We start from the raw sequence: 17,535 nt of genomic DNA, 5'->3' as shown, positions 1-17,535 counted from the left end.
AATATTTTGTTTTTGATTGATTAGATATCATTCTAATACTAAAACATTATTGCCCGAAAAATAATGTTATTTAATTTCTGCTTCTTAGATTCAGATCATTTTAATCTCTGTTTACCTTGGGGGTCTATTATACGGAAAAATCGATTATCCGGACTTCGGAAAGTCCCGCCGATTCCGGATACGCGACTTTCCACTGTACCATTAAAAAAAAAAACTCATGTGCTTTATTGCACCATCTCTGGATCTTGTTAGTCATGTGATTAAGGTTAAATCACTGTAATGTCTAATATTTAAAAACCACCAAAGCCAAAAATACTTCAAGAATTTAAAGAACATAATTGTGCATTATTAGGCACAGCAGACAGTCTGAAGCTACACAATTAGTGCAACAAAATTAATTACAGATTAGTGTTTGTTGCATAACAAAAGAGTCATATATTAAACATTTGTAACTCAAAATATTTTTCTTTAATATTAAAATCTGTTTATTTATTTGCGTAGACCAAACCCTCTAATCTCAAAGGCTAAGAACGTTGATTGATTTATTTCAAAAATATTTCCTGCAATTGAAATTAAGATTTTAATTTTCTGGTCTCGTAAAAATTAAAAGTAATTGAATCTATTATGGTTTAGTTTTAAACAAATGCATTATTATAACACATTGCAGAGGAAAATACCGGAAAGTAATGTATCGATGCATTTGATATTTGCTATCAAGATTTAATTTTTAATCAATAATGTATTAACCCTCGTTAGCAACAACCTTTCAATGCCGGATCAAAAATGAATAGAAAAAATGAATTGGTTTCTAAGACTAAAGAATATTTAATAAGCCAAAATGACATTACTTTCCAGTCCCCCTAATATACATAAATATTAAATAATTAAGTTCGCATTTTCAAAAGAATTTTTCAGGGCAATTAGATTAGAAATTCAGTAATTAAATATAACAAGAAAGACTCTAATTGTGCAAGATGAAATTTTTTGGTGTCTTTCCATTCTAATATAAAATTTTAAAATGAAATAACTAAATGATATTTCATAAATTGCATTCTTCTCAAATAAAAAAATAAAGCTTTAATACATTTAATTTCATAAAAATAAACAATAAGAATTCATTTCAGTTGACTCTCAATTCCAGTTTTAAAGATTACTCCAATCTTAATTGCAAAACTAATAAATTTGCAAATATACAAAAAAACAGGATGCTGCATCCAAATGGGAGAAAAAAAGAACTGCAAATAATTGCAGTGACAAGTTAAAAATTATATATAATACAAAGCTTAAAATGTACTATGGTCTGGAACAACTTGAATTTAACTTGGAGTATCGTGAAGCAATTGTCATTGGACCAGCATCTGAACACTGACAATCGAGAGTAAAGTAATGACACGCTTCTTTAATATCTTGGTTTGGAGACATACTCAATTTTTTCTTTTTTCATCTCGAAATAGCACACTTCCATAATTATGAATAATATATGTTCTTCATAATTTTTCCTCTGATTTTTTGGTATGCCTTTTTTATTTTTAAATAAAATGATTTACTTATGATAAGTAACTTATAATAAGTTACTTATTATAACATTTAAATTATTTATTAAAACATAATGAATAAATTTAAGTTAGATAAAAAATCCTTCTTTTTATTAGTTTATCAAATTATAAAAAATTATATATTAACAAAATTTATTTTGTTTCAAACATTTTTAAGAATAATTTATTTTTCTTTTTAAAATCTAACAGTCAACAAAAAACAGAGAATGAAATCTTTAAGTTATTGGTTCTCAAGGCATGAGACTAAATTTTCTTTATTTCTACCTCTGCCATAAAAAAAGCTGCTTAAATAAATCAAAAATTTAGATTTTCCATATTCTACAGTTTTCAAAATCTTTCTGTAGTACTCTGACAAGCTTAGTAACTACAAACAGATCAGCCAAAATTCCTGGAAAATATACAGTCAGGAATAAACAGCTTTTACATTAGAGTAATTTCATTTCCTTTTTATTCAATAATTTCACTTCATTTGGCAATAAAAAAACTTGTAACAGCAGTTTCAGAAATGAATGAGTAATTAAAAATTAAATTTCCTTATTATAAACTTTAAAATTTTTAGTAGAGTCAAATCTCCACTTATTTGGCAGATAATCACAAGAAGTGATTATCTGCTATTGAAGTTGGAATTGGTTTTAATAGTTTGATAGTAATTTAACAAGTCTTCTATATATGGGCAGGGTAAGATTCATATTCAATTTTACCAATGTGATTAGTTTTAGTGTTTCTTCTTCTGCCACAATAAATAAAACTTATAATTATAATGCAAGAGAAATAATTAAAACTTACATTTTGGACTTGTGTTTCATTGTTTAAGAACACGATTGCATCATTAACTGTCTTTAGCTTACTTGGTAACTCATGGTTAACAGTCAGCTGATTGCTAAGTGAAGCATTTAATTGATTGACTGAAGTCATGACATTAGTTAATTGCTGCAAAAAAAAAAAAATAAATAAAACCTATTAATTTCATTGAAGTTACTAAAGAACACCTTTGAATGCACATGAAAATATGATTGATTCAAGACAATGATTGATTCAAAATATGATTGATACAAAAGTCAAAAACTCAGAACATTTTATGTGCAAAAAATTTAAATCAAGATATCAATTTATATACCATACTGTTTCATATTTAACATAATTTAATGAATTTATATTTATAACTAAATTACCTACTAATGAAGAATATCACACCTTTATTGTAAGAAAAAGAAAAAATTAAGTTCTGACAAGAATAGTGATATTGGATATTAAAATCAAATGCATATGAGTCACAGATACATGACTTTTAGAAAACAATACGAATCACAATGCGTAGCTTTTAAAATACCTATAAAAAATAAAATTGATATTTGACATTACTAACACCTGAATATTAATCGTAATATTGGATTTTAAAAAGGAGTGAATGAAAATTGCAGCATTGGAATTAAAATGCATGAATATGAATCGCGGCACAGGATTATAAAACTGTGTGAATCCGAATTGCAATACTGGATTTTAAACCTGCAGAAATACAAATAGCGATATTGGATTTTTAAATTGCGTGAATAGGAATTGCGATTTTTAAATCTCGTGAACATGAATCGCTATGTTCAACTTTTTAATTAGATAAATACAAAAATTGATGCTTGAAAAGTGATAATCAAAAATTTTCTTTCGCTATTAGGGAAACAAAATTGGCAATGTTTAGTTAGTGCTTGAGATCAGTGAAAATTCAAGAGATTTTTTAGTTTGATTTCAGAGGGCAGAAAATGAAGCCTAAAATTGAGAATCCCTCACAAAATGCAGCAGAGTTGCACATGAGAGTGCAAGAATCCAGCTCAGTTTAGAGATATGTGGAACTGTGTTTCATCAAACATGTTAAATAATTGACGCTTTTATACCCTACGGACTGACATTATGCCGAAATGGAAACGGTTGAATAAAGTATGGAAACGTTGAATGCAAAAACCACACCTTTTGCATAATTTGCTATTAAAACCAATACGGTAAAGAAAAATATATCATTTTGGAAAAGGGAAAATTAAGCACTTTTTAAAAAACACACCATGAAAGAAGCACCTTTAAGGGCTTTTAAGAAACGAAGATCTAAAATCAGCACAGTTAAGCACTTTTTAAAATTGCTATGCACCATGAATTATTTATATGTAAATGTCTCTTTAATAGGATTTAGCATAAGTTTCAAAATATAAATTTTAGACTGCAAACTCGGTGAAATTTTCATTGGATTATAAGTTTTTGATTCCTTGATATAATATTAATGTAAAAATTAATTTCAGCATAAACAAATGCTTATGTTCCAGCACTATTGTAAATTAGAGGGAAATTTAATTCTGCTTAATAATGACCTGTCTCTGTAAGTTCACATAATATTTAGACCTCATTTATTCTTGAGAAGTCGTTGAATTAATAATTTGTTGTAATATAGCTTATTTATTTCATCTAATATAAATTTTTATATCGTGAAGTAACAAAATATAAATGTTTTTATTATATAATTTTATTTTTCAAATAGTGTGACAAGATGGAATTAATCAAATATTGACTTGAATTTTGCTTATACCTGTTAAACAAAATAAGAAAAAAAAAAGATATATATAAATAAAATACACATTCTTCTATGGAAGCCAGAAAGCGACGTAAATAAACAATTTATGGGCTAGTATCGTTTTACTAACTGAGTACATAAAATGTATAGCGAATTTTCAATTAATGACATTATTTTTTAAAATTCATGCATTAGCCAAAGATTTGAAGGTGAATAGGCAGCTCTGCCGTTAATCTACCCAGAACATGAAGTGTATAGAAAAATAGGAGGCATCATATTACATATAGCATTAATTGGCCTACATAAATTAGACATTTTTTTCTACAGAACCTAGGTAGAGACACACGGATGTTTAAAAGTTCTAGCTTCAAAAAAAGTAAGATTTTTTTTAAAATTCAACTTACCCCTTGCAGGAAATCAATATGTTGATTGGCTTGTTGAATAGCAGTCTGGACTTTAGCATCTTTCCCTGATGTATTTACAGATGATTTTGAAGATGATTCAGAAGAATTAGACAATTCTTGAACTGTAACCTAAAAGAGATAAAATTGAACAATAAAAACATTAGCCAATTTTAAAACTCTACAAAAATCACATATAAACTCTTCATCCCATACTTCGTAGAATAAGTAAAAAAATAACCAGCAACATACACAAAAATATTTGTTTAAGCATATATATATAACATTTATTGATTTGTGTTCATGAAAATATTTTAGCTTTAAACTATGAATTCTTGCTTTTTTAGAGAAATAATATTTTAACATACATCAGAGTTTCCACTCTTTCAACAAAGCAAAAAGTAAGCACTTTTTTTTGAAAAATTAAGGACCTTAAAAATAGTATAATTATTTATCATCGAATAAATATATACCAAAAGTGACGGTTCTTATTATTTTTGAAAACCTTGTCGGGTTTTTTAAAAACATTTTCAGATTGTTAAGGATTAACGACATCTATGAAATATCCTATCTATGAATATACATCTGTATTCCCTTTTTAATCATTTCATTGAAATTGAATTGTAAAATTAGGAGCAGATATCAAAATTTGCATTTTTTTATTCATAATTAAAAAATTTAAATATAAAAAAAAATCATATATTAAAAAAAAGAGGGAATAAATTAATTTGAAATAAAGAAAGCTATATATTTCGCAAATAAAGTTTTATATTTAGCTACCAGACATGCATCACAAATTCAACTGTTGGCGAATTTTGGTAAATATTCAGTTATGCCCAAAAAAAACATTTCTATTAACAAAATGTTTCATTTAAAAGGGTATACATTAAAAAAATTAACACTAAGAAGTTGAATTAGAGTTATGCATGAGAGAAGTCCTATTTCAAGTAAAAACGGGTCATACTAATATCTAATCACCTGAAATCCCTCCACTTTTTTTTAATTATGCTTAACTTAATATATATATATCTTTTTAAATTCATTGCCATAAATATTTGTAAGAAAATTTTTATACAAAAAAATACAATTATGTTTAAGATTTATAATTTTCAAATATATATGTTTCTTTATTAGTTCTCGAGGGAAACATATAAATGAAAGGGTCTAAAATGATTTTCCAAAGGTATCAACACATTCCTATGACCAAAAAATTGGTAAGGTTACTTAATTAACAAATATTGATAAATAATTTTTTTTATTATCATTTATAGATATTTACTTGCAATATTTCTTTATCATCCACTATCATTCTTAATATTATTCTCTACTATTAGAATCATTTGATATTTTAATTTTCTCCTGAATTAATAATTTTGGAAAAAATGTATTCAAAACTTTATAAAAAATATATTGAAAACAGTATGTAACTATTTTTAAATTATTACTCAACAGCAAATGTGTTATATTTACTTTTATGAGCTTTACAATTATTTACAGCCAAAACTGATATTAGGAATTAACTTTACATAATATTAACTGATATTAGGAATACTAAACAATCTGACGAAAATTTTTTAAAGCAACCAAAAATGAAATAGAAATTAAAAAAAAAAAAAAAGCATATTAAGTTACAATATTAACTGAGAAAAACTATTATTAAAATCTAAGTTTGAATTTTATTCTAATCGACATTAACATCAAAAAATTTGGGATCTTTTAATTGAATAGATAAAAAATTTTATGTAACAATCTGCCTATCCTTAAGAAATAAAAACATTAACGTAATTTACAACTTAAAAAAAAATTACATCGCAGCGCAAGTTATAAATAGTTACCAAATATTTAACTATCTTGTTAGGAGCAAATCATGCATTCTAGGTGGGATAGGATTTTTCAAACCCTGTTTATTACAGATCTGTTTAATTTTTAGTGCAATCATGAGTTTAAAAAATTTTTACGGCTTTTTATTAATTTACAGTTACTTATTACACACTGAAATATTATGCAAATTTATTTAATTCTTTCAAGAATTTTGGAAATAGTTTTCGTTATGGATACTAGTTCAAAATTTTTCCGGATACTTCGATTCTTAGGGTTTTACTTTGTTCCTATGAGCAAATGCATTACCAGTAGAACTGAATTTTTTGAATTCAGTCAATTTTGAAGGTCAGTGAGGGTTTTCCACTTCAGTACCTTAGAACTCCCCCCCCCCAAAAAAAAAGCACTATCTCTTACATGTGCAGTATTCCCCTTGTTTTAGAATGTCACTCTTCTCATAGAGTATCATTCTAGGCAAAAGGCAGTATATATTAATGAAAGAACCAATGCATTAATAAAAGGACATGATTTCTTCTCTTTGCCTGTAGCTCTCTCACTCTAATCTCTCTAAAATGCTTTACTCTCGGTGCATGGTCTAATTCTAGGTGATAAAAGAACGACTATATGAATTAAAACAATGAACTAAAAAATTGTTCTTATCAACTATAGTGATGTTGAAAAATTAAGCACCTTTAAAAACCTTCTACCAAAATTAAGTACTTTTAAGGGCCCTTATTTTCCAAAATAAAAGTTAAGCAGTTTTTAAGGACCGTGGGAACCCTGTACATAGTCTAATAAATAGTCTGGTTCTAGCAATTTTTAATATCATTAATGTTGAGAGCATTGCTCACAGATACTGCAGATATGTCTTAGTATCTTTGCATTTCTCTTGAAATATAGGAATTTTTTTTTATAATTCTATCATCACAGACTTATATATAAGTGGAAAAGCTAAAATTTTGTTTGAGTTTAACAAATGTGCTCAGCAAGGTGAATCGCTATTAGCTATGCTGCTCAATATCACCTTTCTTACATTTGCGAATCACATCGTTCGACAACCAGGAAATATATTCACAATGTCATCTGTGCCTATGCACACAATATAGTAATTACTGCAAAAAAAAAAAAAAAAAAAAAAAAAAAAAAAAAAATTAGACTAATAGAACAAATAAAAGAAATTACAGGAAAAGCAAATGAAATAGGCCTAGAGATTAATGAAGCCAAAATAAAATTCATGATAGGGACAAAAACAGAAGATTAAGTACAAATACAAGGTCTAAAAATTGATAAGAATTTTAAGGGTACAAGTACCTTTACTTATCATGGTCACTAAATGTTAAATTCTTGACTGCATAATAAACAGACACAAAATGGAAATAAAACAATATTTGCAAATAATGATTATTAAAAAGGAAATTAATTTTGAGAAAATGTATAATATATAAAACCCTAAAAAGACCAATAGTAACATATGGGTCCGAAACCTGGGCTTTATTCAACAATATTAAAATATATTAGGAAATTTTGAACATACCTAGTATAATTAGAAGAATTAATGAAGTCAAACCATTAGTTAAAATAACACATGGAGAAAAAAATACACCCATGAAATAGAAAAAATAAAAAGGAAAAACATCATAAGATTTATCAAAGCTAAAAGATTATAGTGGATAAGGCATGACAAAGGTATGAAGGAAATAGATATGCCTTAGAAAATCATGAAAGGAAGATCGAAGTCAAGACAGCTGAATCAGGTTGAGGAAGACATAAGAGGAGAATAATGAGGAGACCAGAAAAAAAATGAAAAACTGGAGAAACATGGAACTTTATTGTAGAGAAAGGCTTTTGAGCTGGAAAAGAAGAAGTATAATTCTGATAATCTGACACGATAATCTGACTTGCCATCTTAATATTTTTTAAAAATCTATATCACATTTCTTCATAATTAGTAATAGTATATCATATGAATATAAATTATGATATTTTCCTCTGAATTCAATAAAAATACATTATCCCATAATTTAATTGTGATTCATAAAGTATGGTTCGGAAAAGTACAAAAGCAAATCATGATGATCAGCTGTAAATACCTATGCAGCATAACAAAAGTAACTTTGTTAAATCATTCACATATCTCTGAATTTTTTTTTTTAAACACTGCACTGTCAGATTTCTTATTTTATATAGATTATATAGATCACTGTCAGATTCATCACTTTATATTGTTTTAGCACTGTTATATTTGTTATTTTATTTGAATTATCACACTATTTTTTTATGTTTCTATACAAACATGATATAAACTGTCATTTTATGATTGCAATAATGCATTTATTTTTAATAATTTAATTAAGAGTATAAAGCTTGATCTTTTAGAAAGTTTATCTAAAAGACAACCAAGATAATCCATGGATTTTGATTTTCCAATAAATCTGCAGTCTCTTCTGGATGCTAAATAATCACGATTTTAACTATTATTAAGCTATTAGACAAGAAACTTGTAAAAATATTGGTCAATACAATAAATGAGTAAGAGACATTTAAATTTGAAAGACAATAATTGAATAACCTCTTACTTTTACAACATCTAATTCTCCTGAGAGATTTTGAGCTGTTGTTTGTAGATTAGATTGTTGATCTTTGAGCTCTTTCACATTGCTTTCTAGAGCTGTCATTTTACTTCCAAAGTTAGCAACACTCTAAGAATAAAATAAATGATTATTTACAGTACTTTTCAAAAAACAGAAATTACTGTATTTTTCACATAAATGATAGTACAATTTTTTTTAAAAATAAATAAATACATCAATTAAAAATTTTATTCAATAAGTTCCTGTATTACCTTTCTTAAAATAGATATAAAAAATAACTTTAAACTAGGGGTGCACTACCTCTTGATCTGCAGCCCAAGAAAATATAAAAAATAAAAACATTTTTGAGAAAAAAAAATCTGAGAATTTTGAATTGCACATGTAAGTTTTGTCCAGTTTGAGCTTATTCCATCTTAAATCAATATAATTTTCCAATTGCTTTTTTTGCCGTTAATGTTAGGGATTTTCAGAAAGTTCTAAAAATCTAATATTTTTATAAGGACATCATTAAGATATGCGAATTTCGAAGATTGTAAATCACTTTTATGGGTGCAAGTTTCATTGTAAATCCAAGAGACTCTTCAATTGTTTTTCAGCAGCTAGTATTGCTATAGTTATCCCTGCGGATTTTAATAATACATTGTTTTTTTAAACACCTGACAATGTCTTTCGAGTTTAAAAATGTGCATTTAAGTAAATGCTTTTTGATGAGTTTCATTAGTGCAAACTTCATTGCAAATCTTAATGACCGTTAATAGTTTTTTCAGAGGTGATTGGTGCACATTTTTGCCTGGCTTTAAAAATTTTGATATTTTTAGCATGGTGTTATTACAACTTGGGAGTTTAGAACTACGCATTTAGGTAATGATTTTTTGACATTCTTTATTTGTGCTTGTTTTATCACAAATCCAAATTATTTTTCAACAGTTATTTTGACAGTAATTGCAAAACATTTCTACATGGTTTTGAAAGTCCCCATTTTTTAAATGTGCTATTATTACGACACTTGAATTCCGAAATGCGAATTTAGATAACTACTCCTTCACATTTCTTCATTACTTTTTATTTGTGCCTACTTTATAGGAAAAACAAGTGACTTTTTGATCCTATTTTTAGCAGTTATTGCTATGTTTTCCCATGTGGTTTTGAAAATCATTATAGCTTAACACAACATTAATACATTTTACAAAATTCTAGATACATGCATTTTCACTGTTTATTATTTAACTGTTATACATGCATTTTTAACTGCTATTTTTTAATTGTCTTTTTCAATTTTTTTAAGCTTAAAAAGAATTAAAAACATATTTAAGATTTGTAAAATCTTTTATAATTTATTTAGCATAAATTTCTCAAACTTGAAGTATATTCCCGATTATATAATGACCTTATTTTGCATTATAACGGTTTTGTTTTAATTCAAATAATTTTAAACCTTAAAACTTTTAATTAAAGCATTTAATTTATTTAGTAGAATATTACTTAATTGAATTACTTTTAAATGGACTTTTTCATTAAAAAATGTGATAAAATAGCCGGAACTTTTTCCAGTGTTTTTATTCATTTTGTTTAATTTTAATTGAAGTCTAATGCTTAAAATAATTTAATTTTATAGAGTTAACTGATGTTTTCATATAAAAAATACTATAATTGCTAATATCTGTCTAAATACTTGGACAAGCAAATTGGTCAACCTGCTGTTCAAGTGGCCCTTCACTTAAAAAGATATTGCACCCCTACTTTAGGTGTTTCAGGTATATTAGGTGTGAAACTATCTTCCACCAAACGTTTTTTACAATTTCCTGTATGAATAATTCTTTCAAAGATGCCCATAAATTCTAATATAAGGTACAGTGCTTTCTAAACTAATTTTTAGGGTCTTTGTTAAACACTGCAGATTTAATGAGGAGTTAATGCACATCAATGAGGTCGGAAAATCATTGATAGAAATAGAAATGTTACTTAGTGATTTAGTTTCATCACACTAGTAATGATTTTTGTGCTTCAATTATAACAATTCTAATTTCCAGTTGCAGAATTAGAATTTTTAGATCATTCTAAATGAATAAAAATATCATTTCATCAGATACTGTACATTAAGGTTATTTTCAAAGAGAGATGACACATTTTGAGTACTCATGGTACAATAAAACTACGAAGAAGCAACACCAACAGAAATTACACTTTTTAAAGCTGGAAGCTAATAGTTTTTAAAAATTGAGTTATCATAAGCAGCAGAAATGAGTTGTATTTTTGAGAATAAATAAACTTATTTATTTTGTATAATTATTATTTTAAATAATAATATTCTTTTGCATACTATTTATTTTTGTAAGTTAATTTCAAAGTCAAATACTTAAAGAGAAAATTCAGGAATATTACAACATATTTTAACAGTAGAATGAAATGAAATTGTTTTAGTACATTAATACATTAACAGACACAATTTTTTTTCATATTAATTCAAAAAAATTAGAAAGTACATGACATATACATTCAAACTATACCAATTAGTACAATAATTTATAATGGCATTAATATCATTTTTCAGCATAATTTTGTTCAGAATTTTAGAAATCGAGTTTTCTTTTGTTGGTACAAAAAGAAAGAAGTAAATCAACATAAAATAGAAATACTTGACTGAAAACTCAAGACAGTATATAGTCACATTAGTATATTTTTATCAATAGAACTATTTTATAAGGCATTAAAACTGCATTCTCAATAAAGCATATTCAAGTAGAAAACAAATATAAATTAAAGATAATTTTTTTTAGGGGATTGATGCAATGTGCAGAAATTGTAAAAAGCAATTTTTGAAGAATTAAAAATTGTCAGAATAGCTAAAAATACCTCTGATAAAGCATGCATATCTTTTGGCAATTGTTGAATGGCAGGAGCAGCTGCAATACTTTCTCGCAAACTACTTGCAACTTCTTTCAGATGCTTGACCTTTAAACAATTATAAAAAATATTAAAACATCAATAAAATGAAAACGTAAGGTCAAAAAAACATAACAAAAGAAAAATTAGTAGAAAATGAAAAAGAAAATTATTATAAAATTAGTAGTGTTTTCTGAAAATAGTCATTTTTTAGCTGTTTTTTTTTGGTAAAATTAATAGTCATAGTCGCTTTGCCCTGATTCAAGCAAGGAATAATAACATAGTGGAGACCCTAATGGTAGGATCCTGTTTTCTCATATTATTTTTCTTATTTTTTTGGGTAATCATCAGCATAAAATTAATTAAAATCATACTGATATATTACCTTTAAAATATTTTCTTATGTTGGTACAGGTAAATAAATTTGGAAGTATTAACCTAAAATATTTGTTTCTCATATTTTATTTTCCTATTATTACATTCCTGATTTCAATGGATTTTTAAATTTAGAGTTAAAAAGTAAAAGAGTTGTTTTTTTTATTATAATGTTATTCTAATATTACTTTATTACACTACATTTCAAGATAAACTGATTTTAATTGGTGTCTTATGTCTTTTAGAATAAATTTTATTTGGCGTTAATTACATTAATCTATTATAATAAATTATCATTAAAGAGATTCATTAAATAATTCAGAACTTAACAAACAACCTCAGTCATAATGTGATGTACGAACAAATTGTATTTAAACATAATATCAGCCTTTTTAATAACCAAAAATATTAAATCATGGTAGTGAACTCAGCACTTTTGTTGTAACAATGTGCCTTTATAACAATTTTAAATACAAAAAAATGATTACTAAGCAAAATATGTTCACTCTTAAATCATAAGGGAAATGTTTGGATATGGGAAGTGGGTCACAAGCATAATCAGACTGCTTTATGCAAAGAAACAACAATTATACAGGTTGGTGAGCAGTAGCGAACAGAAAGTTTAACCTCCAGTATATTTAATGGAATCAAAAGGTTAACTAGATACATAGTACTAAAGTATTTAATTTTGATACATTTAGTATTACTTTTTTGGTAAAGTAAAATACATAACATTCAGAAAAAAAGAAGGTATATACAAACTGGGTTAAAAAATAAAAGGACTCGATTGTGATCTTTCTATTTTTATGCAATCATTACTTTGATTTCCACATAGTTCAAATCCTATATTTTTAATACGATATTATTTATTACAACAACTGAATTTTGAAATGAAAACACTAATTCAGTAACTCCTTTTTGGAAGAGTACAATTCGCGTAATTTCACCCTTGATCTTCTTTTTTTCGGTAGCTACTGCTACGGATTGCACAATTTTTTCTAATGTAATGATGATAGACAAAATGCGAAAAAGAAAATAATTAGCGTGTTTTCCCCTTACACAATGTGAGAATATCGGCCATTATTAAAATTCTTAAAAAAATATTACACATTCAATTAAAAAAATTATCTTGCTTTATCTGAATTGTTTTTTTGTTGACGTTTATGCTTTTGTTACTTTAAATTAGTAACATGTATATTTGTTATTATTAAAAGTATCTCGCAGAAAGTCTGAAAAAATTCTGTCACACTGGTAGGTACTTTATTTAGGATGGACTAGAACTGCATAATGAGCTATTGCTAATGGGCTAAGGCTCAGAGAAACATCCCTGAGGATGATTCGAAGACATGCCATCACAAGTTCGATCCTCTGCAGAGAGGATGATCGTGACTTTTATAAAGTCCTCTAAAATCAAAATATATTCATTGACAGAGATAATAGGAAGAAATGCTTTTCTCATAACATAAATTTTGCTAATGATGCTTGCTATGCAAATAAATATTTCAACAGCATGAGGTATTTTTGTTATATTTATTTCATAGATAGTGACTAACTAATTACACATTTAAAATTAGGATTTATTACAACTCATATGGAATGAATTTGGTAATATATATATATTTTTTTTAATTATAGAGCAAAATTTAGTTAATTTTCACAGCATTAAACACTAGACCTTTTGCATTTTACTCAAATTACTTTTCACTAAATTTTTTTTTTTTGCCACGTTAAATGTTTGAAAAAAGGTTTATCAATGAAATTTTTTTAATATAAATTTGCAAGTTTAATGCTTGGAAGCAGACATGTTACATGATATTAGTATAAAATATTTAAAAATAGTGCTAAAGAGTTCTCAAACAAATGTTTACATCAGTACAGCAGTGTCAACTTATATAAGACAAACTTTTCCACTAAAAAAATATTGAAAAATTACATATCAGCTCAACAAATAAAATAACAATTCAAATTAACGATATTGAAGTTTTTTTTTTTTTTACCTCAGAAGTTATGTTTTCAATATCAGCAATATTTTTTCTCACATCTATGTAAAGTACAGAAACATTGGAATCAAGCTGCTTTAAACTGGAATGTATAACATGCAAAGCTTCAGGTGTATTTTTATTACCAGCTTCAACTAGAAGAAGAAAGGATATTAGTTTCACTGATATTTTTATTTTATCTATGTTTTAATTCACCTAAAAGGTAAAAACTGAAAATATAATTGAGCAAAAAATTGATATAAAGAGTATGACACTACAAATTTCTAAGTCAATGTCAAAATGGTAATATTAGAGATGCAAAAATTGTACGTTTACGACAAGTTAAAAAAAATAAATTTTTTTTAAGGGTAATAAATTTTTTTGCAATTCGGATTATCAATATTACGAAAAAGGTCTAAATGGAAAACATTGTTATTTATTTCTGTTATCAATACAGAAAAGTGTTTGCTTTAAAATTTTACCTTCATTTTATAAAGCAATGTTTGAGCAACCACCTTTTACCAAGGTAAGTTCTGCTATATTAAGAAATCTTGTTGTGCACTTGAAAATGTTGACCACATACCTATCATGGAAAGGGAAATATGTTGACTACATATTTCCCTACATGACAACTTACATTTAGAATCATCATACACTATTATCAATGATGTCAAAGGAACTGCACTTCATTTTCTTCCTGCAGAAGCTTGTAGTTTAAACAATATTGTTATACAAATTTCTGCCTTTCATTAACATACTAAGTCTACAATAAAAGCAATTTACTAATCTAGATATGTATTTTAAATCAAAATAGTTGGTCAAAATAAGCTGTAATTACATCGCATCTATTTTACTTTTTTAGCATTGTTATTGTTACTTTAATATTAAATATGGATATTTACTTCTAACCACAAATTTGCTATAAGACAATTTCATCTGGTATTATAATGGACTTTTATTTTACGGTCATTTGAAAACATAAAAACACTGATATTAAATAAAATTTTTGAGAGAATATAGAAATAATTATGTAGAAGATAAGAGTTTCTTTTGAAAAAAGCAAGAAACAAAATTAAGTATATAATACATGAAATTTAAGTAGAAAGGTGTTGGTGGCTTTGAATTTATGATATTAATCAACCACATTCTTATAGGATGTTTGATAAAAATTAATACCAATGATATAAAGGCAAAATTATAATAGGAAAATATCAAGTTTACCAATTGCATCAATTAAATTTTTAAAAAAAAATGTGAATACAGCTACTAATACTCTTTTTTTTAAAAACCTTATCTCAATATTACAATTATTACTAATTAAAAAAATAAAGAGAAACTAGTGTCTGTAGTTTCAATGTATTTTTTAAAACAGAGGAATTCAGTGCCTACAAATAAATCTTGAAAAAAAAATCAGTTCTGCAGAGTAATCTTGAAGAAAATTTTCAATTTGAAAACATTCAAAATCGTATACAAAATATCACACAAAAACAATACAATTATATTTTTACCAGAAAATTAACATTGCCAATAAACACATTTTTAATGCAAAGAAAACCAGGGAAAATTTTGCTCAATAAAAGTTATTAATTAGGACAAAAATTTTGACATAGAGAGATAAAGTTATCATGAGAAGTTTAAAAGTAAAAAATACACTTTTAAAAGGTCAGCATAGGAAAAATTCCAGCACTTGTCGAAAAATTGGGCCGGGTAACTTTTTTATGTGAAGAAAATTAGCATATTTTAGTTGAATAGTGATTTAATTAGACAAGTTTTTACTAAAAATGCAACACCATTTCATATTTAGAGAGAAAAAAAATTTCTCAATAAAACATTACTTTTTCAAAAGTACAAAAAATATGTAAATATACAACAACTAGCAGATTGCAATAAAATAGTACAGAATAAAAAATTGGTGGCAATTTAGTGGCAAGAGGAAAAATGAAAGTATATTAAGATTTCTTTCAAGACATGGAACATTTGAATATGATATAAAATTTATCAGATTTCTGGAAAGAAATTTATTTGAATCTGTATTTTAATATCAGTAGATATCACTAAGCTAAAAAAGAAAATATATATTTTTAAACGATTTTAGTATTAAAAAATACTTAAAGAGGTCATTTTCCTTACTTGTAAATTCAAAATATTTATGGATATAAAACATTCAGCACATACCTAACATAAATCAAAATTTATAAATGTAGTTAAACTAGCAAATAAAAGAAGAAAAAAATCCAGCTAATATTATTATTTTATGTTGAATATTTGACATGATGAATTTATTAAAAAAAAAAAAGAATTAAAAATTATACTACATAGACAAATTTTCTTTTCCTTTAGTTTTATTTAAGGTCAAACAAAACAGATTACATAAAAAATGCTTCAGTTAGAAAACAACTTTCAACACTAGTATTTCTAAATTATATAATTTCTGCATAAATAAAAGTAGTTAAATTATCTACTATAACTAACTACTTATCTACAAACTATTTACATTATCTACCTCTGCAACTCTTAAGTTAAAATTTATTATATAACAACACATTTATGAGGCTACTATAACAGGATGCATAGCCAAATTTTTAAACAAGAAATAAGTACTTTTCAAGCACTAAAAGAGGATATTTAAGCACTATATACATTAACAAATTAGTTTACAAAAACTTTATATAATAATGATAAAATAACTAGTTTCTGATATAGAACTCTTTTCCTGACTATATTAGCCACCACAAAAAGATCGAGAGATTTTTGGTTCGATTTCAGAAGGTGGAAAATGAAGCCTGAATTTGAGTATCTTGCTAAATGCAACATAGCTGCACTTGAGAGGGTAAGAATCTCACCGAATCTAGCTCAGTAAACGAAAATGCGGACCCGCAAGTATTTTAACAAACATGTAAAATGATTGGCGCTTGCATAAGCCACGGACTAAAGGTATGCGGAAATGCATTGTGTTTGAATGAATTGTAAAAACGTTGAATAGAGCAATGTGGAATCCACACTTTTGCATAATATGAGGCGAAAATCGACATGGTAAAGAAAAAAGTCTTATTTTTGCACTAAGTCTTATTAAGTACTTTTTAAAAAACACTCAATAAAAAGCACTTATAAGGGCTTTTAAAAATCAAAAATAAGCACCTTTAAGCACTTTTCAAAAATGCTGCACACCATAGATAAGAAATAAAAAAAATAAAATAATTTAATTAGTGGAAAAATAATTGAATATACCCTCATTCAGAATAGAAACAAAGAATCAAATTGCAATTGAATCAATCTTTAATTAAAGGGACCTTCAAATACACTACTCAGATAAATTATAATTTAATGCATAAATTTCGTCAAATAAGTTTTAATACATCATGAAAATTGTGAACATTAAAA

General features: G+C 26.2%; 1 protein-coding gene across 4 annotated transcripts in view; it reads right to left on the bottom strand.

Moving 5' to 3' along the window:
• The window catches only part of LOC107451567 (EF-hand calcium-binding domain-containing protein 14), a 72,958-nt gene that overhangs the window by 14,821 nt on the left and 40,602 nt on the right, over window positions 1-17,535 (bottom strand). For all 4 annotated transcript variants that reach the window (XM_016067708.3, XM_071183375.1, XM_071183376.1 and 1 more), the window contains 5 exons: window positions 14,173-14,309; window positions 11,771-11,869; window positions 8,903-9,025; window positions 4,512-4,640; window positions 2,343-2,486 (listed from right to left, as the gene is read on the bottom strand). In XM_016067708.3, coding sequence (XP_015923194.1) covers window positions 2,343-2,486; window positions 4,512-4,640; window positions 8,903-9,025; window positions 11,771-11,869; window positions 14,173-14,309 — 632 coding nt within the window. The remainder of the gene's footprint in view (window positions 1-2,342; window positions 2,487-4,511; window positions 4,641-8,902; window positions 9,026-11,770; window positions 11,870-14,172; window positions 14,310-17,535) is intronic.

This window comes from Parasteatoda tepidariorum, chromosome 7 (assembly GCF_043381705.1).
Source record: "Parasteatoda tepidariorum isolate YZ-2023 chromosome 7, CAS_Ptep_4.0, whole genome shotgun sequence".
Taxonomy (NCBI): Eukaryota; Metazoa; Arthropoda; class Arachnida; order Araneae; family Theridiidae; genus Parasteatoda; species Parasteatoda tepidariorum.
The sequence above is the reverse complement of the archived record's forward strand: the minus strand, read 5'-3'. Positions and strand labels throughout refer to the sequence as shown.